Raw genomic sequence first — 23,569 nt, 5'->3', positions numbered from 1 at the left:
TAGACTTACAAGTCCAAGAAGCACAGAGAGTCCCAAATAAGAGGAACCCAAAGAGGCCCACCAAGACACATCATAATTAAAATGCCATAGGTTAAAAACAGAGAGGGGATCTTAAAAGCATCCAGAGAAAAGCAGTTAGTTTCCTACAAGGGAATGCCCATACAACTGTCAGCTGATTTCTCAACAGAAACTTTGCAGGTCAGAAGGGAGTGGCAAGAAATATTCAAAGTAATGAATATAAGGACCTACAACCAAGATTACTTTATCCAGCAAAGCTATCATTCAGAATTGAGGACCAGATAAAGAGCTTCACAAACAAGAAAAAGTTAATGGAGTTCATCACCACCAAACCAGTATTATCTGAATGTTGAGGGGTATTATTTAAGAACAACAAGAAGAGATTTAAAAAATATGAACAATAAAATGGCAACAAATACATATCTATCAACATATCTATCAATTGAACTTAAAAATCAAAATGAACAATAAGTCTAATGAACAAAATAAACTGGTAAATAAAACAGAATCAGAGGCATGGAAGCATAGAACAGACTGGGGAATCTCAGAGGGAAGTGGGCAAGGAGGTGGGAAGAGATTAACCAAAGATCTTACCTATGGACACAGACAGTAGGGTGGTGAAGGCCTGGGGTGGGGCAGGAATCAGGTGGAGGGGGTCAATGGGCAGGGGGAAGGAGGACAGCTATAATACTCTTAACAATAAAGATTTTAGCCCTAGCCGGTTTGGCTCAGCGGATAGAGCATCGGCCTGTGGACTGAAGGGTCCCAGGTTCGATTCCGGTCAAGGGCATGTACTTTGGTTGCAGGCACATCCCCAGTAGGGGGCGTGCAGGAGGCAACTGATCGATGTTTCTTTCTCATCGATGTTTCTAACTCTGTATCCCTCTCCCTTCTTCTCTGTAAAAATCAATAAAATATATTTTAAAAAAGATTTTAAACAATTTTCATGTGTACAAGATTATAATTCAACATCTGTATATTCTACTAGTATTATGTGCCCCCACCCAAAGCCTAGTTTCCTTCTATTACCATATATTTTAAATATATTTTATTGATTTTTTTTACAGAGAGGAAGGGAGAGAGACAGAGAGTTAGAAACATCGATGAGAGAGAAACATCAGCTGCCTCCTGCACATCTCCCACTGGGAATGTGCCTGCAACCAAGGCACATGCCCCTGACCGGAATTGAACCTGGGACCCTTCAGTCCGCAGGCTGATGCTCCATCCACTGAGCCAAACCGGTTTCGGCATATTAACATATATTTTATTCCCTTCACCTACTTTGCTCCTCCTCCTTTCCCTTCTGGTAACCTCCCTCCTCTTGTTTGTAGTTAAGAGTTTGCTTTTGTTTATTTTATTATTTCATTTGGTGCTTTTTGTTTATATTTTACATAATCTATCAATATATCAATCGAATCTAAAAATCAAAATGAACAAGAAATATAATGAACAAAATAAACTGATGAATAAAACAAAATCAGAGGCATGGAAGCATGGAACAGATTTCAGGAATCTTATACACCTGAAATTGAGTGAAATATGATTTTATCTGACATTTTCCATCTGATATTTCATTTAGCATAATACTCTTAAAAATCCATCCATATTTCATCTTTTAAATGGCTGAGTAGTATTCCATTACACACACACACACACACACACACACACACACTGTAGGATTGTGTATACACACATATGTATATATCACATTTTCTTTATCCAGTCATCCACAATGGACACATAGATTGGTTCATGTGTTGGCTATTGTAAATAATGCTGAAATGAATATAGGGGCACATATATATTTACAAATATGTTTTTTCATATTTGGGCAGTAAATATCCAAGATATTGATTGCTTGGATAATATGGTAGATCTATTTTTAATTTTTGAGAAACCACCATACTGTTTTTCAGAGTGGCTGCACTAATTTACATTCGCACCAACATGTAGTAAGTTCCCTTTTCTCCAACACTTATTTCTTGTCTTTTTGATAATAGCCATTCTAATGGGTGTGAAATGGTATCTCATTGTGGTTTTGATTTTCATTTCCCTAATAACTGGTGATGTTGAACATCTTTTCATAGGTCTATTGACCATCTCTTTATGTCTTCCTTGGAAAAGTGTCTATTCAGGTTCTCTGCCCATTTTTTAATTGGATTGTTTTATTTTGTTGTTGTTGTTGAGTAGTGGATTGAAGACTTGAACATAAGACCTGAAGCAATAAACTACTCAGAAGAAAACATAGTCATTAAACTTATGGACTTTGGTCCTAGAGGAACTTTTGTTAACTTGACCCCAAAGGCAAGGGAAGCAAAAGCAAAAATAAGTGAATGGGATTACATCAAAAAGCTTCCGCACAGCAAAAGAAACTGTCAACAAAACAAAAAGACAACAAACCAAATGGAAGAAGTTATTTGCTCTCTTATTTTTTGATTTGATGCTTTTCTGTAGTGGTATGCTTAGATTCTTTTCTCTCTTTATTTTTAAAAAATCCTACTAATACAATAAACAGGTGGCAAGGACTATGGTTAAGATAACACAGCAGATAACAGGGACCCGGGGAGTCCCCTTTGGCAACTGATCTGGGTATGCTTTTGATGACTTTGATTAATGAAGCTGCCATCCTTTCTGAGGAGCAGGCTAGGATAGCTCTGCTTTTCTGCAGGTGTGTTGAGAGATGGAAACCCGAGAGAGACAGGGTTAGGCCACATCCCAACAGGCAAAGCAGAGGAGGCTTAAGCTTGGGTGTCCTAAATGCCCCAGGTGTTACTCACACATGCCCCTACCCCCACCCCCACCCCTGCTGAGGATCTAAATTGCCTTTCCAGACCAAATCTTGACATCTCCCCGACCCAAAAGAAACACATTGCTTTACTTTTATGACTGAAATATTACTCATATTTATTGAAAAAGGAGAACATACTGCAGCTGTAGAGACCCAGCTTCCACAGTTCTGCAAACACTGACTATAAATCACCCTTAGGCTTGTCATTCCCTTCTGTGAAAGCAAAACCACCCTAAGGAAATGTCCCCAGGAAGACTAATCTAGAAGATGCACCTTCTCTTGTATCCCACTAGGAAATATACAGCTAATAAAGTGCTGGCAGAAGCTTGGAAATGAAGTGCCCTTGAGCAAAAAGTTCCAATGCCATTCAGTCCAGGGCATATGTCCCTGAGGCAGGAGACTGCCACCAAGACCCAAGTGGCACAAAGTCCACCCCCGAGACTGGCTGCCAGTAGAACTGAAATCTTACAGTAACTGCCATTGCCAATGTCAAAGACAGTAATCGGGCCTGTACTGTCATTGGGTGGTTTATGGGCAGCTGATCCCCCAGTGAAGGACCAGAAGCTTCTCTTTGGAAAATCAGGGGAGGGAAACATGGTTTGGAGGTCCAGCCACAGAGGATAACCAAGAGAGGACCCTCAACTGACCTCTCACTAACACAACTGGGGCTTGATTGAATGTGCCTAAGTCAAGAGCTCAAATGGCAGTTATAGTGAACACTCTACTTTTTACCTGTAGGACTGTAAAAAGGTTTCTATCCCAAGAGGATGAGTGTTTTGATTGTGTACAGGTGCAGTCACTATAGGTGCACGAATGTACAAACATTACTCCAGGGCACGGTCAGTCCTGGCGGGTGGCAAGTGTTTGCATAAAGAAGCAAGAGATCGGAGCACCTGGAACAAGCCCTTTGGGAACCTGGATGAGAATAAGGTAAGGTCATCTGACCCCAATACGGAAGGAGGTGTCTTTACAGAAGACAGCTCACCTTGAATTTGGAAAAGTTGAAAGAAATTACCGAGCAAACAGCAGTTAAAATTTAGAAGGGGCAAAGTATAACTTCAGGTTTTCCAACTTCAGAATGTGGTGTGATGAAACGTGACAGGCCCCTAAAGGCCATGTCTCTCTTGATTAAAGCTGGTATTGGAAATTGGGTATAATTTCTCTTTTTAATGACCTACTGCCCAACTCAGTTCCCCTACCTGTGCTGAGCTCATTAAGCCTAATGTGCCTCAGCTGTGAGAAAATGCTGGCCAGAGGAGGGACACCCTGCACCTGTTACTTATAGGCGTCCTTGAGTGCTTAGCAAGGCCAGCATCCTCTTCCAAAGGTCAGAAAATGAGACATCAGAGGGTTCTATGACGTGATTCAGATCACTCCTCAGAACTAGTAGTTGTTCTGTAGCTCAGAGCTACAACCATACTACCTTCTCATTTGAAATAAGCCCAAGCTCTGTGATGTCTCATACATTTAGAAAGTCTAAAACGTTCTTTGCATTTTGCAGGCTGCTCCCAGAAGCTGAGGACAGGCCCTAGGCAAGCACACAGCCTCCAGGATGCTGCCGCCTCTGGACTTCAAAGCACTGTGTCTGGGACCAGGCCAGGTAGGGGCAACAAGACTTCCCCTTTAAACCAGCTAGACACTACCAAGTGCATAGTAAAAGTATCTTCTACAAGATCTGAAATATGTGTATGTCCAACACCGTCATCACCCTCCATTCCCTGGAGAGAGGCAATGCACCCAGCAGTGTGGCTGAGGCCGTGGGGTCCGGCTATCCCCGCAGGTAGGTGCTGCCTGCAGCTTCCCGCCTGAGGGCATTGATGTGCGGGAGGGCTCCCGCTGTGGCCGCCAGCTTCTCACTGAGCTTCTGGTTCACCAGTTCCAGGTGGCGGCCGTTCTTCCGCGCCTGCCTCAGAGACCGCTTGACCTTCTTGACCCGGTCCCGGAGCTGCCTGTTCCGCTTCTCGAGCGTGGCCACCTTCTGCTGCAGTTTCTTGACGTGGTCCTCCTCCTCAAACAGGGCCTTCTGCACCGAGGAGCACATGAGCTGGGGAGATAGACACCACGGAGGGAGAGGCAGGTGAGCTCCAGGAAACAGGCCCAGGCCAGCCCGCGTGCCCAGCCACACAGACCCTAATATCACCCACAGCACTGACTCCAGCACAAGGACACCCCTCATGACTCCTTCCTCAGTTTCACCCTGTGGATCCCGCCCTGACCTCAAACATACACAGCGCCCCTCCTGTGCTTTCTGTACTTGAGTTCCTTAGATAATCTTGTTTTACAAGGATATTCTAAATACTTATCATTCCTATCAAAAAAGAAAGCTTCAGTGAATCAAGAAGTAAAAGACCAAAACCAGAGACAGAAAAATGCATAAAGAATATGGATAGTTCACAGGGCAAGTATTATAAACCTCTCTCAAACATGGGAAGGGCATCTTAGCCTCCTCCCTCATAATAAGATCAACGCAAATTAGAGCCACAATGAATTGCTATTGCATCAGACAGACCTCAGTCCCAGCTGTGGAGCCTGCAGTGGTCCATGAACTGGCTGCAGTCCCTCTCAGGCGAAGGACCTCAAAGCAGATATACAGACGGCCAACACATATATGAAAAGATATGCAACATCACTAATCATCAAGGAAATTAAGATCAAAACTATAATGAGGTATCACCTCACTCCTTAGAATGGCTATCATCAAAAACATAAGCAATAAGTTATGATTCAGGATGGTGACATAGGAGAATTCCAAACTCTCCTCCCTCCATAGATGCACCAAATGTACAGCTACATACAGAACAGTTTCCTATAAAGAAACCCAATAACTAAATGAGTGACTCCCACTCATTGGGCAAATGGGAAGGAAAAAACCCCACATTGAAATGGGAGAGAGAGGCTGAGCCACAAGGTTGTCCTAAACCCCTGGTGTGGGGAAGGGAACTCACAACTCCAAGCTTCTCCCTAAGGAGTGAAGTGTCTGAACCACATGAGGAGGGTTCCAACTTTTACAATCTGCACCTGGGAGATGAATCCCCAAGGAAAGCCAGTGGGGCTTGTGTCCACAAGGCTACAGCGAGCTGAGAAACAGTTCTTACAGGGCTCCCACATGGACTCGCCCATCCCAGGGCCCAGCACAGAGGCAGCGGACTGAAGAGCACCCAGTCTTTCTGTGAAGGAGGCCTACTTGCTTATCTTAAAGTTGCAGCCCAAGAGGCTTCTAATTAATTTCACACCTAGAGGCCTACTGCAAACTCCTCCAAACACTGTGGGCTCGGCCTCTGCCTTGCTCCAGGTGATTGGTACCAACCAGCGAGGAGCTTGGGCACACACTGGGTGCCCCAGTGGTTGTGACTGTGCCCAGGGGACACTCCTTGATCACTTGGTTCTGGTAGCCAGTGGAGCATGGTTGCAGATCCCATAGGACTGTAGAAAGTAGAGAACAGTTTTTAACCAGCTACCCCACTCGGCTCAGTGGGGGCAATGTTGTGGGCCACAGATTGAAACCCTCTGTGATCTGGCACAGTGAGAACCAACCCCAGGGCCTTCGAGCATATCCATAAACACGCACACTAAGAAGTCATGGATGACCTAGCTTCTCTTCCAAGATGCCCTCCTGAGTTGTTATGCCAGAAAAATGGAGAAGTATTATGGGGGGAATAACATACCTTTCAACATTTTGTTTATTGTGGATACTGCCCCCAGACACCCACCTTTTACTGATCTTCGTCCCAATGTCAAACTAGTGTTCCTTCCTTCTAACACAGCACCTCTTTGATCCAACAATGGATCAGCTTTTAAAGCCTGCTGCAACTGAGGAGGAACTTTACCCAGGCCATTGCTGCAACTGAGGAAGATACTGATGCAATTCTGGAAGGATTGTAACATCTATGACTGAATCAGCACCCTTGCTTGGGCTTGGAATGATGTGACCGAAGAGTGTATGAATGGCATCTGGAAGAAGATACTCAAGGGGTTCATCCAGGACTTCAAGGGGTTTGCCAAAGATGAGGTGCCTGCAAAAATCAAAGCTGTGGGTGAGGATGACATTGAGGAGCTCCTAGAGCTGGTTCCTGAGGAACTGACTCATGGGGAACAGGAAAGCATTGCTGAAGAAGAGGCAAGAGAAAAGGAAACTGCAGGAAAAGAAAAGGAAGAACCCTCAAGAGAACTCACAGTGGAGCTTTTGCAGTCCTCAGGAAGCTTAGCAGAAGCTTTTGCAGTCCTCAGGAAGCTCCTTAAAAAGTTTGAAAACATGGACCCCCCCAACACCAAAAGGTTTTCATTAATAGAGAGGAATGTTCATGTTGCATCATCTATGATGAAAAAACGAACCCAGCGAACCATCATGGACCTGTTTCCGAAGAGTGACACCTCCTTCCCGAGGTGTTCCAGAAGGCAGTGTTACCACCGGAGATGGCAGCTCCATGTTGTTGCCCCCGAAGACCTTCCAGTGGGACATGATGTGGAGCTGGGAGCCAGTGATATTGATGATTCTGACTGTGTGGGTCTAGGCCAGTGGTCGGCAAACTCATTAGTCAACAGCCAAATATCAACAGTACAACGATTGAAATTTCTTTTGAGAGCCAAATTTTTTAAACTTAAACTATATAGGTAGGTACATTGTTTTTAACTTAATTAGGGTACTCCTAAGGCTTAGGAAGAGCCACACTCAAGGGGCCAAAGAGCCGCATGTGGCTCGCGAGCCGCAGTTTGCCGACCACTGTCTAAGCTAATATGTGTGTGATTTGTGTTCTGTGTCTTAGTTTTTAACAAAAAAAGTTTTAATAGAAAAAAGCTCATAGAATAAAGATATAAAGAAAATATATTTTGTTAGTTTATACATGGAATAAATAGAAGAAATTGGTAAAAAAAATGATATTTTTGTACAGCTATACAATGTCTTTGTGTTTTATGCTAAGTATTATTACAAAAGAGCAAAGTAAAAAAGTTAAAATAAGCTAAGGTTTATTTGTTATACATTTAGTGTAGCCTGTGTGTACAGTGATATCCTAGGCCTTCACATTTACTCACTGCTCACCCAGAGCAACTTCCAGTCATGGTAAGTGCCCTATTAAGGTGTACCATTTCTTATCTTTTATACTGTACTTTTACTGTATCTTTTATTTTAAAAAAATATATTTTATTGATTTTTTTTACAGAGAGGAAGTGAGAAGGATAGAGAGTTAGAAACATTGATCAGTTGCCTCCTGCACACCCCCTAGTGGGGGTGTGCCCGCAACCAAGGCACATGCCCTTGACCGGAATCGAACCTGAAACCCTTGAGTCCGCAGGCCGACGTTCTATCCACTGAGCCAAACCGGTTAGGGCTACTGCATCTTTTCTATGTCTAGATATGTATAGATACACAAATACTTACTATTGTGTTACAATTGTCCATAGTATTTAATACAATAACATACTGTACAGATTGACGTAATGGACATATAGTCTGGATGTGTAGTAGGCTGTACCCTCTAGGTTTGTATAAGTGTACTCCATGATGTTTGCACAATGATAAAATCACTAATAACATATTTCTCAGAATGTACCCCTGTTCTTAAGTGATGCCTGACTGTAGTAAGGTGACAGCTTAATCACATATAGAGCCATTATGAAGGTTAAAAGATAAAAGTAGTAAAAATAATTATATCTACAATAATTTGTTAATGAATACACAAGACACAAAGATGTAAATTGTGACTTCAAAAACAAAATAAAATGTGTGTCGGGGGATTAAAAGAGCATTAAAATGTGTTTGAAAATAAGTTGGTATAAACTTAACATAGACATAAATATAAGTTGTTTTATGTACACCTCAGGGTAACCACAAAGCAAAAGCCTATAGTAGATACATAAAAGACAAAGGAATATTAATCATACTTTTCAGAATATCATTAAATCAGAAAGGAAGAGAGCAAGAGAAGAAAGGAAAAGAGGAGGTACAAAACAGCCAGAAAACAATGAACAAAATGGCAATAAGTACATACCGACCAGTAATTACTTTGAATGTAAATGGATTAAATTCTCCAATCAAAAGACACCGAGTGGCTGAGATGGTTTTGCTCAGTGGATAGAGCATCGGCCTGCGGACTGAAGGGTTTGGGGTTTGATTCCAGTCAAGGGCACATGCTCAGGTTTCAGGCTCAATCCCCAGTAGGAGGCATGCAGGAGGTAGCCTATCAATGATTCTCTCTCATCATTAATGTTTCTCTCTCCCTCTTTTTTCCTCTCTGAAATCAATTTAAAAAACATGTTTTAAACATATATTTTAAAACATATATTTTAAACATATATAATAAAATAAAAAGAGAGACATCCAACTATATGCTGGTTATAAAAAACTCACTTCAGCTTAAAGGGCATAAACTGTGGGAAACTGTTTATTGCCTTCACTATCTGATAAGCATAGACAGAGAACTCCCTGAAACCCCCCCCCCCCTCCCCGAAGGCTGGGTGCCTTTGAAGCCCTAGCAAAGGTCTGAGCTAGGCGCCACCTCTGTTTGTCCAGACAGTGGTAGCTGAAACTACTCCCCCATTTATTATTATGTAAATCCTTGCTGATGGGCTAGTCTGCTTGTTACTAGGGGGTCACCTGCCTAAGGGCTATGCTATGGGTGCATCCCAGATCAATAAAAGCTTGGTGAGGTCTGAGCACAGGGGAAGTCCTTCGGGACTTGCCGCCTGGTCCCCCAATATTGCAAAATTATCTCGTGTCTTTTTCTCTCATTTGTTGTGCGGCTCCTCTTTCAGATACCGAGCCCTACTCCACGCAGAACGTGGAGGGAGTCTTACTCGACAATAAACAGACTAAAAGTAAAGGGATGGAAAAAGATATTCCATGCAAATGGAAATCAAAATAAAACTGACTGAGCTACATTTATGTCATACAAAAAGACTTTACAACAAAAATAAAGAAGGGCATTAAATAATGATAAAGGGATCAATCCAACAAGAGGATATAACATCCGTAAATATGTATTCACCCAATAGAGCAGTACCTAAAGATACAGGCATGGGCAAAAGTAGGTTTACAGTTATAATACAAATAATAACAAACTTTCACATACTCATAACTGTAAACCTACTTTTGCCTACTCCTGTATAAAACAAATAATGCCTAAAAGGATAGATAGAAATACAATAATAGGGTAGTTTAATACCCTACATCGATCAATATATAGATCATTCAGACAAAAGATCAATAAGTAAACACTGGTCTAAAGTAACACATTAGAATAGATGGACTTAACAGACATATCATGAATATTCCATCAAAAGCTACAGCATTTTTCTTAAGTGCACATGGAACATTCTCCAGGATAGATCATATGTTAGGCCACTAAACAAGTCTTAATAAATTTAAGAGGATTGAAATCATATTAAGCATCTTTTCTACCCACAATAGTATGAAACTAGAAATCAAGTAGGAGAAGAACATTCCAAAATGGCAACAGAGTAAGTGGAGGCTACACTGGAATGATCCTAGGACCAAACTGGAACTACAACTAAAATACAGAAAGACCATCCTGAATAATCAACTGAAGACTAGCTAGAGCAGGGGTGGGCAAAGTTTTTGACTCGAGGGCCACAATGGGTTCTTAAACTGGACCGGAGGGCTGGAACAAAAGCATGGATGGAGTGTTTGTGTGAACTAATATAAATTCAAAGTAAACATCATTACATAAAAGGGTACGGTCTTTTTTTTCAATAGTTGTATTCATTTCAAACGGGCCGGATCCGGCCCGCTGGCCGTAGTTTGCCCACGGCTGAGCTAGAGAGAACCCTGATAAGCAAGGATGGAAAGTGGAGACTGCATGGAGAGTGGTAGGAAGAACAGAGGCACAAAAGGGCTGCCTGGGCTCCCACAGACAGCAGCTGAAGTTCCAGAGAGATATCTCAGTTGCGGGGGGCGGGGGGAGGAAGAGGAGAGGGTTTCTACTGAGAACTCTGGGGCCTAAATCCCAAGCTTGGCTCCCCAGTCCAAAAAAAGCAGCAGGGGTGCTATCTGCCAGGGAGAGATGGCTAGAAATGCAGGCACACTCTTAAGGGCAACACACAAAATTTCGTGTGCAGCCACTCACCTTGGGCTCTGGCAGAGGGAGGGCAGAATGGACTGGAGCTGTGTGAGCAGAAGCCAGGGTTGTGGGCTCTAAGGTTAGAGCTCAGAAGGCAGACACTCCATTTCCTGTGCTGAGTCATTCTCTCATACTGCAGAGCAGTGGTCACCGACCACTTGTGGTCCATGAGGTCTGAACAGTTGGCAACTGCTGCTGCAGAGGAAATGTTTCTCTGGCCTCTACCATCCAGGTAGCTTTTGCAAGGGGAGCGGGGGCAGGGGGGGTTGGAAAACCCTATTGAAAACCCCTTGCCCTACCCTATGGAGTTTCTGAGGCCCATTAAGTGACTGAGAAAACAGTCATCTTGTAGGCAGAAGCAGTTGCACACCCTGTTGGAAAAACTCTCGCCCCACCCTGTGGTTGATATCTGAGGCTAATCATGACTGAATAATAATCAGACTGAAGGCAGAGGCAGATCTTTGAAGGCTTTGAGTCTTTGCCTGGTCTAATTTGGGGCCTGGAGCTAGGAAAAGCAGACCTTGGTGCAAATCTTGGTCCTTTCTAAAGGCATCCATCCCAGCAGGAGGAGCCACAAGCTGTGGATTGCTGATAGCTCCAAACAGGGTAGTCAGGGTCAGTCAGAAACAGCGTCTGGCATTGTCCAGTATTAGAAATTGGGAGTGATAGCAGATCTACCTAATAAATAGACATAAACCCAAATAACAGCAAAACAGAGAGGCAAAAAAGCCCAAAATGAAAGAACGAGAGAATTCTCCAGAAGAAGGACTAAATGAAATGAAAATATGAAATTTATCAGATATAGAGTTCAGAATAATGATGGCAAAAATGCTCAACAGCATGAGAAAAGATATAGTAACTATGAAAAAAAGACAAGTCAGAAATTGACAGCACTAAAAAAGAACATAATGGGCCCAGCTGGCATGGCTCACTGGTTGAGTGTTGACCTATGAACTAGGAGGTCATGGTTCAATTCCTGGTCAGGGCACATGCCCAAGTTGCGGACTTGATCCCCAGTGTGGAACGTGCAGAAGGCGCCAATCAATTATTCTCCCTCATCATTGATGTATCTATCTCTCTCTCCCTTTCTTTTACACTCTGAAATCTCTCTCTCTCTCTCTCTCTCTCTCTCTCTCTCTCTCTCTCTCTCTCTCTCTCTCTCATCTATCTATATATTTTAAAGAACACATTGGAAGGAATACACAGCAGATTAGGGGAAGACAAAGATTGGGTCAGTGAATTAGAAGACAGGCTAGAAAAAAATCACTCAGAGAATAACAACAACAACAACAAAAATTTAAAAATAGAACAGCTTAAGGGAACTGTGGGATACTGTGCAATGTAACAATATTCACATCATAGGAGTACCAGGAGGGGAAGAAAGTCACTCTGAGAAGTCACCAAAAAAATAATCTGTGGTCTTTGGAAATGTCGTGAAAGTGAAAATTAGCCTAATAGCTGATCTCTGGACAACAAAGACCCAGATAGCCACTGGGAGCAAGATCAGATGGTAATATACTCTGTGGGGAAGGTCTTAGCCCAGTACTGAGCTCTGAGAACAAAAGTAGTAACAAGTCCATCTTAAACAGTACTACTTAAACAGTACTACTGGGGTGGCTTCATGTGACAATGGAAGGGGGCACTCAGAGCCATGGGGCCACTGACCCAGCCACATCCATGGCTCCGGGACCCAGAATGGGGCTGGCACCCATCATCTTTGGCTCTAGTTGTCTACCGATTTCATCAGCACTTGCTCTGCTTTTCTAAAGAGGCCACAAAGAAATAAATAACAAGAATCAGACCCATTAGACTGGCTACACTCCTGAATGTTCTGGGAATATGATCCCTGCCTTTGAAAAAACAGTATCTTCTGCTATTTCACGAGGGCAAGAGAATGCATCATCATTGTAGAGGATTTAGAAAATTATTTGCAAAGGGGTTCCAGGAACTGCAAAGGGAAGAAGGATGACTGGGGTTTCGTTGGGCAGCTTCTGTGAAGACCTGAGCCTTCTCCAAGGAAATTCCACAAGAGGGGAAACAATGGCAGCTGTGTGATCTCAGACAGGAGAGCCTCTCCACCATGGTATCCACCCCTTTTAGGGCCCTACAGCCACTCAGCCTCACTTTGGAGTTGTATATTCCTTTCAATGCTTTGGTTATTAGTCTGCTGGCTACCTGATGATAATCAAGTGGCTGTTTCATGTAGAAAGTACCACAAAGTAATTATTTTGAGTAATTTTCAGAATAGAATCTGTAACTGATACTTTCATGTCCTGACTTGGATCCAGTTTGGACTTTGACCCATGAAATCTGCCATCCTTTGCCATCTTATTGCCACGCTTTTGTAATGAATGGCCCACACTCAATGCTCTAAGCCTGTATCTAACTCATAGTCACTGGCCCTCTAATAAAGTTGCCTCGTGGGAGCAGGGTATGGTTAACAGAAGAGATGGGTGAACTCCTTACTTCAGTTCAGGAAAGCCACTGGTTTGGGGCAGTGGTTCCAGATATCAAGAGCCCCCACAGAATTCATTCTTCAGGCAAGAGGAAGCCATCCTCCTTGTTTGGATTCCAAAGGAGGGGCTTGCGAGTGAGTCCTGGCCATCACTGTGAGCTAGAGCCTTGCTACCGGTGGTTCCTGGCCCAGCTACGTCAGCATCACCTAGAGCTCGTGAGAACAGCGGAATCTCCAGACCTCCCAGACCTACTGAGTCAGAATCTGCATGGTAACAAGATCCCCAGGTGATCGGTGGGTACGATAGCTGTTGGTCCACAGGGGGGCAGGTCAGGAAGGCCAGAGATGCTGGGTGCCAGCCTCATTCCACCAGTTCCTTCCAGATTTCTCTCTTTGACACAGACCTGAATATGTGTCTCTATATCATTTAGTTCTAGGTTATCTTATTTTCTGTTAAAATCACTTCTAATATACAAAGTGTTTTCCTCTTAAAAGAAAATCCTGGTAACCACTGTCAACCTAACCATTATTCATTATCATGGTGAGCTATAAGGGCCTGCAAAAGCGCCTATAGGTCTGGGCTCACCACTGGCCCCAAACCATTAAGCTAGTGCAGTGGTTGGCAAACTTGCGGCTCGGCAAACCGCAGCTCGTGAGCCACATGCAGCTCTTTGGCCCCATGAGTGTGGCGGTATTTTGTGGAAGACCCACACTCAAGGGGCCAAAGAGCCGCATGTGGCTCGCGAGCCGCGGTTTGCCGACCACGGAGCTAGTGGATCCCCCAGCTCCCCGGCTGCTCATTAGAATCACCTAGGAAATGTATATGAAGTATATGAATGTATATGCCTGCACCCCACCCCAGACCAATGAGACAGGAGTCTCTGTGATGGAGGCTTGGGCATCACTTTTTTTAAAAGGGCTTCTCAGTAATTTAATAAGCAGCTAGGCTTGAGAACCATTTCTCTAAGACTTGAATCACTGTTTTTGAGGTGGAAACAAGATTTATGCAAATAAATAACTGTGCCAATTCCCACCGCCTATTCTCATTGTAAACCTCACTCTGAGCCTGCACTTCACTTCATTCCCTATGCTCTAATTTTAATTTGCTGCTTCCAGTCTTGTGTGTGCAGAAAACCATAACACCATGGTTATTAGGACTGTAATAGTCTGAAATCTCACCAACGTGTAAAACATAGAAACTGATATGCTGGAGACGGAAGATGGCGGCGATATAGGCAGACGCGTCCCAGGTCGTGTCCCGGACCAAATGGAGTGAGCAGCTGAAACTAGTAACACTCACACCGAATTGGCGAAATTGCTCAGCTGGTGAGAGGGTTTGCAGCCAGGAAGAGCAGAACTCCCCTGGAAAGGTAAAAAAAACCAGGGATTTGGGCAGGAAAGTTTGCCAGACCTCTGAGCCCAGAGAGTCGGAGGGAGACCGAGTGGCAGACAGCCCCGTCCCTTGGGACAGGCACAGCCCCTGACGGGGGAAAGGAGAACCGCGGGATTCCTGGCGCCGCCGGGGGAATTGAGATCTGGGTTCTGTGGTCACGGAGGACTGAGCCTAAAGGGGGCAGCCTGAAGAGCTGACCTGACCATGCAGTCCCGGTAAGAGAAGAAGCTTACAGAAACCAAGCCTTCCCCGTTTCCGCGGCCGGCGTTTGTTTGTTTGTTTTCACTGAATCCTGTTCATGGGACATTTCGGATACAGACACTCACCTGTGCTGAAGAGAGGGAGAGTGTGCGGAGGAGCGGAATCTGGGGAGAGACTGGGGAAAGAGGGGTAGCCGGGAGAGGTGGCAGTGAATTGAGTGCTGAGACACCCCTGAGCCCAGGACTGGGGCAGCCATCCTCTCCAGAGAGTGATACTCCTCCCCCCAGCCCCCAGGCAAGGAGCACAGCCACACCCAGATTCCACCCTGTACGAGATCAAGGATTAAGAGAACCTGATCAGTCCCTGGGAGTTAACAGGGTCTGGCCTATAGAGGGATTTTCAATCCCAGCAACAACATAGCGCCGGTAACTAACTATTACACAGCCAGCTCTGGGCAGTGAACTTCCACTGGACAGAGAGGCCCTATAGCCTCAGAGGCCAACCCCAGAACACTGCCACCCAGAGGCTGACCCACAAACTGACTCTTTGCTAAACACAAAATAAGGCAGTCTGGGAAATAAATGTGGCATGCTTTAAAATAAGGACTGTGGTTTACAACACAGAGGAACAGTATATTGCAGGGAAACTCAACACTCTCCTGAATACCTGGAAGGTCTAAGGCGAGCCACACTGAAGAATAGAAGAAACGAAGGACCTTCACTACTGCAATTTTTTTTTCTTTTTTCACTTTTTAACTAAGAAACCAATTTTTTTTCTTTTTTTTTTCTGTTCTTTTTTTTTTCTCTTTTCTTCTTTTTCCATCACCTGATTTTAGCCTTTTAATTACTACCTTCTTATTTTTAACCAGTATTATTACTGCTATCATTTTACCATTTTTTAAAGTGCCATTTTATTTTCTCTATATTTTATTTTGGGATTAGTGTTCTCCATTCTATTTTCATCGTTATATTATTGGTTGTTTCTAGTTTGCATTCATATCCAGGGAGCTGTTGCTGGAATTTGTTGGGATTAATGGCTGTTCTATAGGAGTATTCTCCTCATATAAAAAGTCTCTTCCCCTCTTCCACTTCATTCTCTCTTTTTTCTCTTTTCTTTTCTCACTTTTATTTCCCCCCCTCCTTTTTCCCAATTTCATTTTTGCACTCCTTTTTTTGGTCCCTACTTTTCTTTTCTTTTTTCTCTTTTATCTTTTTCTCTTCCTTCTTCCTTATCCCCTAATTCTCTTAATTCAGGTGGTCACCTTTATTTGGGGTTATTAATATCGTGAATATATTTGTGTATAGTGCCTGGTACGTGGTGCCTTGTTGTGTTGTATTTTGTGCCTTTAAATCAACGCAGCAGATCCAAGCAACAGCAACCTCCTGAGCACCACATCCTCTGCTGAGGAACAGCAGCTGTACGTGAAACCTCGCCCCACCAGCCAGAAGAGCCACCACAGCTGTGAACAGCACCCACCAGAGGAGCTGCTGCCAACTGAAGAGTAGCTGCTACCGCAACCGCCCAAAGAGCAACCAGACACCAAGGAGTCACTGCCACCAAGGGAGCAACCACTGAACGACTCAATGTCTAGATATGTCAGTGAGATCAAACATGGGTAGACAAAGAAACCCCCAAAGGAAAGAGAAGGAGGACTCTCCAGAAAAGCAGCTAAGTAATACAGAGGCATGCAACATGACAAATAAAGAATTCAGAATAAGGGTCCTAGAGTGCATAAACCGGATGGAGGAAAAAATCGACAACCTCTGCAAGAAGCAAGAAGAAACAGATGAAAAAATCGATAACATATGGAAGAAGCTAGAAGAAACAGATGAAAAAATCGATAACATATGGAAGAAGCTAGAAGAAACAGATGAAAAAATCAACAACTTAAGTAAGACCCAAGAAGAAATGAAGAGTGATATAGCTGCAATGAAAAACTCCATTGAAAGTATCAACAGTAGACTAGGAGAAGCGGAGGACCTATTAGTGAATTAGAAGACAAGGAAGCAAAACACACCCAAAATGTACTGCAATTGGAGAAAAAAATTAAAAGACAGGAGGAGAGCCTAAGGGAGCTTTGGGACAACATGAAACGAAACAACATACGAATAATAGGAGTACCAGAACAACAGAAGGATGAACAAGGATTAGAAAACCTACTCGAAGAAATAATATCAGAAAACTTTCCTGAGGTGGGGAAGAAAAAAGTCACACAAGCCCAGAGAGTCCCAAACAAGGTGAACCCGAAAAGACCCACACCAAGACACATCATAATCACCATGGCAAATGTTCAGGACAAAGAGAGAATCTTACAGGCTGCAAGAGAGAGACGGAAAGTTACATACAAGGGATCTCCCATTAGATTGTCAAATGATTTCTCAACAGAAACACATCAGGCCAGAAAAGAATGGACTGAAATTTACAAAGTGATGCAAAGCAAAGGACTGAATCCAAGAATACTCTATCCAGCAAGGCTATCATTCAAACTTGAAGGGGAAATAAGAAGCTTCACAGACAAAAAAAGGCTAAGGGAGTTTGTCACCACCAAGCCAGCAATGCAAAGAATGCTAAAGGGACTGGTATAAAAATAAGAAATAAAAAGCCCAGAAAGAAAACAGCCACACAAAAAAAGAAATGGCTACAAACAAGTACCTTTCAATAATAACTTTAAATGTAAACGGACTAAATGCTCCAAACAAAAGACATCGGGTGGCTGAATGGATAAAAAAACATGACCCATACATCTGCTGTCTACAAGAAACCCACCTCATTAGAAGGGACTCACACAGACTGAAAGTGAAAGGATGGAAAAATATCTTTCAGGCAAATGGAAAGGAAAAGAAAGCTGGGGTAGCAATACTTATATCGGACAAAATAGACCTCAAAGTGAAGGCCATAACAAGAGATAAGGAAGGCCACTTCATAATACTAAAGGGATCAATACAACAAGAAGATATAACCCTGGTAAACATATATGCACCCAATGTAGGAGCACCCAAATTCATAAAAAAAACTCCTGGAAGATATCAAAGGAGAGATCGACAACAATACAATCATAGTAGGAGACTTTAATACACCGCTGACAGCACTGGATAAGCCCTCTAAACAAACAATCAGCAAAGATATAGCAATCCTAAATGACTCACTAGATCAGATGGACTTAATAGACATCTTCAGAACACTTCACCCCAAAGCCAGGGAATACACATTCTACTCAAATGCTCATAAGACATATTCAAAAATAGACCATATATTGGGTCACAAGCAAAGTATCCCCAAATTCAAGAAGATTGAAATCATAAAAAGCGTCTTCGCAGACCACGATGGCATAATATTAGAAATAAACTACAATAAAAACAACCCAAAATACTCAAACACCTGGAAGCTGAATAGCATGCTATTAAATATTGATTGGGTTACCAATGAGATCAAAGAAGAAATTAAAAACAGCCTGGAAACTAATGACAATGAAAACACAACAATCCAAAACCTATGGGACACAATGAAAGCAATCCTGAGAGGGAAGTTTATAGCTCTACAGGCCTATCTCAAAAAACAAGAAAAAATGGTAGTAAATCATCTAACTCTACAACTCAAAGAATTAGAAAGAGAGCAACAAGAAAACCCCAGAGTGAGCAGAAGGAAGGAGATAATAAAGATTAGAGCAGAAATAAATGACATAGAGACCAAAAAAACAATACAGAAAATCAATGAAACCAAGAGCTGGTTCTTTGAAAGGATAAACAAGATTGACAAACCTCTAGCCAGACTCACCAAGAAGCAGAGAGAGAGAGGACCCAAATAAATAAAATCAGAAACGATAGAGGCGAAATAACAACAGACCCCACAGAAATACAAATGATTGTTAAAAAACACTATGGACAGCTCTACTCCAACAAACTAGACAACCTGGAGGAAATGGACAAATTCCTAGAAAAATACAACATTCCAAAACTCAATCAGGAAGAATCTAAAAATCTCAACAGGCCAATAACCATGGAAGAAATTGAAGCAGTCATCGAAAAGCTTCCATCAAACAAAAGCCCAGGACCAGACGGCTTCACAGGGGAGTTTTACCAAACATTCAAGGAAGAACTAAAACCTATCCTCCTCAGACTACTACAAAAAATTCAAGAGGAAGGAACACTTCCAAGCTCATTCTATGAATCCAGCATCACCCTAATACCGAAACCAGGTAAAGACAACACAATGAAAGAGAATTACAGGCCAATATCCCTCATGAACATAGATGCCAAAATCCTCAACAAAATCTTAGCAAATCGGATCCAGCAGTACATCAGAAAGATCATACACCATGACCAAGTAGGATTTATCCCAGGGATGCAAGGATGGTACAATATCCGCAAATCAATAAATGTGATACATCACATAAACAAATTGAAAGAAAAAAACCACATGGTCATATCAATTGATGCAGAAAAAGCATTTGACAAAATTCAACACCCATTTTTGATAAAAACTCTCAGCAAGGTGGGAGTAGAAGGATCATACCTCAACATAATAAAAGCCATATATGACAGGCCCACAGCCAACATCATACTCAACGGACAAAAACTAACACCATTTCCCCTAAGAACAGGAACAAGACAGGGATGCCCCCTCTCACCACTCCTGTTCAACATAGTACTGGAAGTGTTAGACATTGCAATTCGGCAAGAAGAAGAAATAAAAGGCATCCAAATTGGAAAAGAGGAAGTAAAACTGTCCTTATTTGCAGATGACATGATATTATACATACAAAACCCTAGAGATTCCATCAAAAAGCTATTAGACTTAATACATGAATTTGGCAATGTAGCAGGATACAAAATTAACCCCAAGAAATCTGAGGCATTTCTATACACCAATAGTGAACTTTCAGAAAGAGAGATTATAAAAACAATCCCGTTTATCATTGCACCAAAAAAATTAAGCTACCTAGGAATAAACTTAACTAAAGAGGTAAAAGACCTCTACTCAGAAAACTACAGGACGTTGAAAAAAGACATAGAGGAAGACATAAACAGATGGAAGAACATACCGTGTTCATGGATTGGTAGAATCAACATCATTAAAATGTCCATACTACCCAAAGCAATCTATAATTCAACACACTTCCCATTAAAATACCAACGGCATACTTCAGAGATCTAGAACGAACTTTCCAAAAATTCATCTGGAATAAAAAAAGACCCCGAATAGCTGCAGCAATCCTGAAAAAGAACAAAGTAGGTGGGATCTCAATACCAGATATCAAGTTGTATTACAAAGCCACTGTTCTCAAAACTGCCTGGTACTGGCACAAGAATAGGCATATAGATCAATGGAATAGAATAGAGAGCCCAGAAATCGGCCCGAACCAATATGCTCAATTAATATTTGACAAAGGAGGCAAGAACATACAATGGAGCCAAGATAGTCTCTTCAATAAATGGTGTTGGGAAAATTGGACAGATATATGCAAGAAAATGAAACTAGACCACCAACTTACACCATACACAAAAATAAACTCAAAATGGATAAAGGACTTAAATGTACGACAGGAAACCATAAAAATTCTAGAAGAATCCAAAGGCAACAAAATCTCAGACATATGCCGAAGCAATTTCTTCACTGATACAGCTCCTAGGGCACTTGAAACTAAAGAAAAAATGAACAAATGGGACTACATCAAAATAAAAAGCTTCTGCACAGCAAAAGAAACCATCAACAAAACAACGAGAAAACCCACTGTGTGGGAAAACATATTTGCCAATGACATATCTGATAAGGGCCTAATCTCCAAAATTTATAGGGAACTCATACAACTTAACAAAAGGAAGATAAACAACCCAATCAAAAAATGGGCAAAGGACCTAAATAGACACCTTTCAAAAGAGGACATCCAGAAAGCCAAGAGACATATGAAAACATGCTCAAAGTCACTAATCAACCGAGAGATGCAAATCCAAACAGCAATGAGGTACCATCTCACACCAGTCAGACTGGCTATCATCAACAAATCAACAAACGACAAGTGCTGGAGAGGATGTGGAGAAAAAGGAACACTTGTGCACTGCTGGTGGGAATGCAGACTGGTGTAGCCACTATGGAAGACAGTATGGAGTTTCCTTAAAAAACTGAAAATGGAACTCCCATTTGACCCTGTGATCCCACTTCTAGGAATATATCCCAAGAAACCAGAAACACCAATCAGAAAGGATATATGCACCCCTATGTTCATAGCAGCACAATTCACCATAGCTAAGATCTGGAAACAGCCTAAGTGCCCATCAGTAGATGAATGGATTAGAAAACTGTGGTACATCTACACGATGAAATACTATGCTGCTGTAAAAAGGAAGGAACTCTTACCATTTGCAACGTCATGGATGGAACTGGAGAGCATTATGCTAAGTGAAATAAGCCAGTCAATAAAGGAAAAATACCACATGATCTCACTCATTCATGGACAATAGAGACCATTATAAACTTTTGAACAATAATAGATACAGAGGCAGAGCTGCCTCAAACAGATTGTCAAACTGCAGCGGGAAGGCCGGGGAGGGTTGGGGGGCAAGAGGTAGGGGGGTAAGAGATCAACTAAAGGACTTGTATGCATGCATATAAGCATAACCAATGGACATAAGACACTGGGGGATAGGGGAGGCTAGGGGACTGTCTAGGGTGGGGGGATAAAATGGATACATATGTAATACCCTTTGTAATACTTTAAGCAATAAAAAAAAAAAGAAACTGATATGTAGATGTGAAGGCATGCATGCCAGTCGCCTAGAGTGGTTTTTTAATTATTCCTAGGTCTGGGCCATAGGTGAAATGATTAAGTGAGCTCAGGGTAAAAGGCATGTTATAGCCTTTCTCCAAAGGGATGAAAGTTTCTCTCTGGATTAAAAGAGAATCTGGGATACAGATATTCTCATAAAACTCAGGGAGTGATCCTGGCTTTACCCACTGTGTGGCTACTATCTCTCTCTTTAAACTTGACCAAGTTTCTGTGTTTATATCCTAGGTCAGAACCTAGTTGTATCTTAATTTTTCCAAATATTTTAGCCAATTTCCCAAACACTACTGAGTAAATTATCTCTCCACGCAAGATTTCTGACACCACCACTATCGAATGCCAAGTTCCCATGTAGAAATGAATCTGTTTCTGGGCTATATTCTGACCCATTTGTTTGCCATTATGCTAAAACCACACTTTAAAAAAACTATGAGTTTGAATTTGAAATACTTGGTGGGTTAGGTCTTCTCTTTTTGTTCTTTTTCAAAATTATACTCCTTTGCATCTCTGCATTTTTTCTTAATACTTTTGGGATTTGGGGCATTTCATTGAATTTGTATAGTTTAGGAAAACCTTTTGTATTCTTTAATAAAATTTTATAACTTTCCCCATAAAAAAAAAAAGAATAAGATTTCTAAAGTAAGGCTTGAGCTGCAAATTACCGCTGCTTAGAAATATCCATTGATCCCCAACATATACCCTCCAATGCAGTAACATGGAGAAGAGCCACCTGCCTTGGTTTGAGTCCTGCCTCTTCCACTGAGGAGCAATGTTACCTTGGGTAGCTTCTCAAGTTTATGATAGTGCAGCGATGGCGAACCTATGACACGTGTGTCAGAGGTGACACGCGAACTCATTTTTTTGGTTGATTTTTCTTTGTTAAATGGCATTTAAATATATAAAATAAATATCAAAAATATAAGCCTTTGTTTTACTCTGGATGCAAATATCAAAAAATTTCTATATGTGACACGGCCCCAGAGTTAAGTTAGGGTTTTCAAAATGCTGACACGCGGAGCTCAAAAGGTTCACCATCACTGTGATAGTGGGATCTCTGCTGCACCTGCAAGACCCCCTGAGGGAGTAAAGTCATTATTTCCCCAGCTTCCTGGCATGGTGACAGCCCTCAGCTGAGTCTCTCTCCAGAAACTACCCCTAACTTAAGAGAGCTGCCTCGCTCCCATATAACTCCTTCCCAGGGTGTCCAAAGCCAATGACTGCTTAACCAAGGATATGAAAGCCAGGGCCCTCCTCCCAGCCTGGATCATTTCTGAAGGGTCCCCCAGCCTCGGAGCACACCTGAGGTAGGCTATGGCCTTTGGTGAGACTGCATCGCAGTCCAGCTTCTCCCACTGCTCAATCCTGTTCTTCCCTCCCGTCCCTCAGGTGTTGAACCCGGGAGCACTCAATAGAAGACAAAAACCTCCTGCACACTACTCAGCTCAGTCTGCTTCCCAGCAGACCCAGCCTGTAGCACTCACTGCCCTCATGTGTGCTATGGGAGAATCATGGTCCCATCTTACGGGGTGTTTCAAAGATTTAATGCGCTTTACTTGTAAAGTACTCAGAACCATACCCTGTGCTGGTGTCTGAATGTCTCACCAAAATTCATACGTTGAAATCCTAATGTCTGATGTGATGGTATTTGGAGGCGGGACCTTTGAGGGGTGATTAGGTCTTCAGGGCACAACCTTCATGAGTGAGATTAATGTCCTTATAAAAGAGACCCCACAGGGCTCCCTCACCCCTTCTGCCACATAAAGATAAGAAGTCTGAGACCCACCCAGCCGGTGTGACTCAGTGGTTTAACTAGGAGGTCACAGTTGGATTTCTGGTCAGGGCACATGCCCGGGTTTTG

General features: G+C 42.5%; 1 protein-coding gene and 1 pseudogene across 1 annotated transcript in view; one reads left to right on the top strand and one right to left on the bottom strand.

The window, feature by feature from the left end:
• Nucleotides 1-2,485: 2,485 nt before the first annotated feature.
• The window catches only part of CCDC3 (coiled-coil domain containing 3), a 133,121-nt gene continuing 112,037 nt past the window's right edge, over nucleotides 2,486-23,569 (bottom strand). The window contains exon 3 of the mRNA XM_059711258.1: nucleotides 2,486-4,850. Coding sequence (XP_059567241.1) covers nucleotides 4,575-4,850 — 276 coding nt within the window. The 3' untranslated portion in view covers nucleotides 2,486-4,574. The remainder of the gene's footprint in view (nucleotides 4,851-23,569) is intronic.
• LOC132228141 (ankyrin repeat family A protein 2-like) overlaps nucleotides 6,747-23,569 on the top strand; it is a 96,542-nt pseudogene continuing 79,719 nt past the window's right edge.

This window comes from Myotis daubentonii, chromosome 1 (genome assembly GCF_963259705.1).
Source record: "Myotis daubentonii chromosome 1, mMyoDau2.1, whole genome shotgun sequence".
Lineage (NCBI taxonomy): Eukaryota > Metazoa > Chordata > Mammalia > Chiroptera > Vespertilionidae > Myotis > Myotis daubentonii.
The sequence above is the reverse complement of the archived record's forward strand: the minus strand, read 5'-3'. Positions and strand labels throughout refer to the sequence as shown.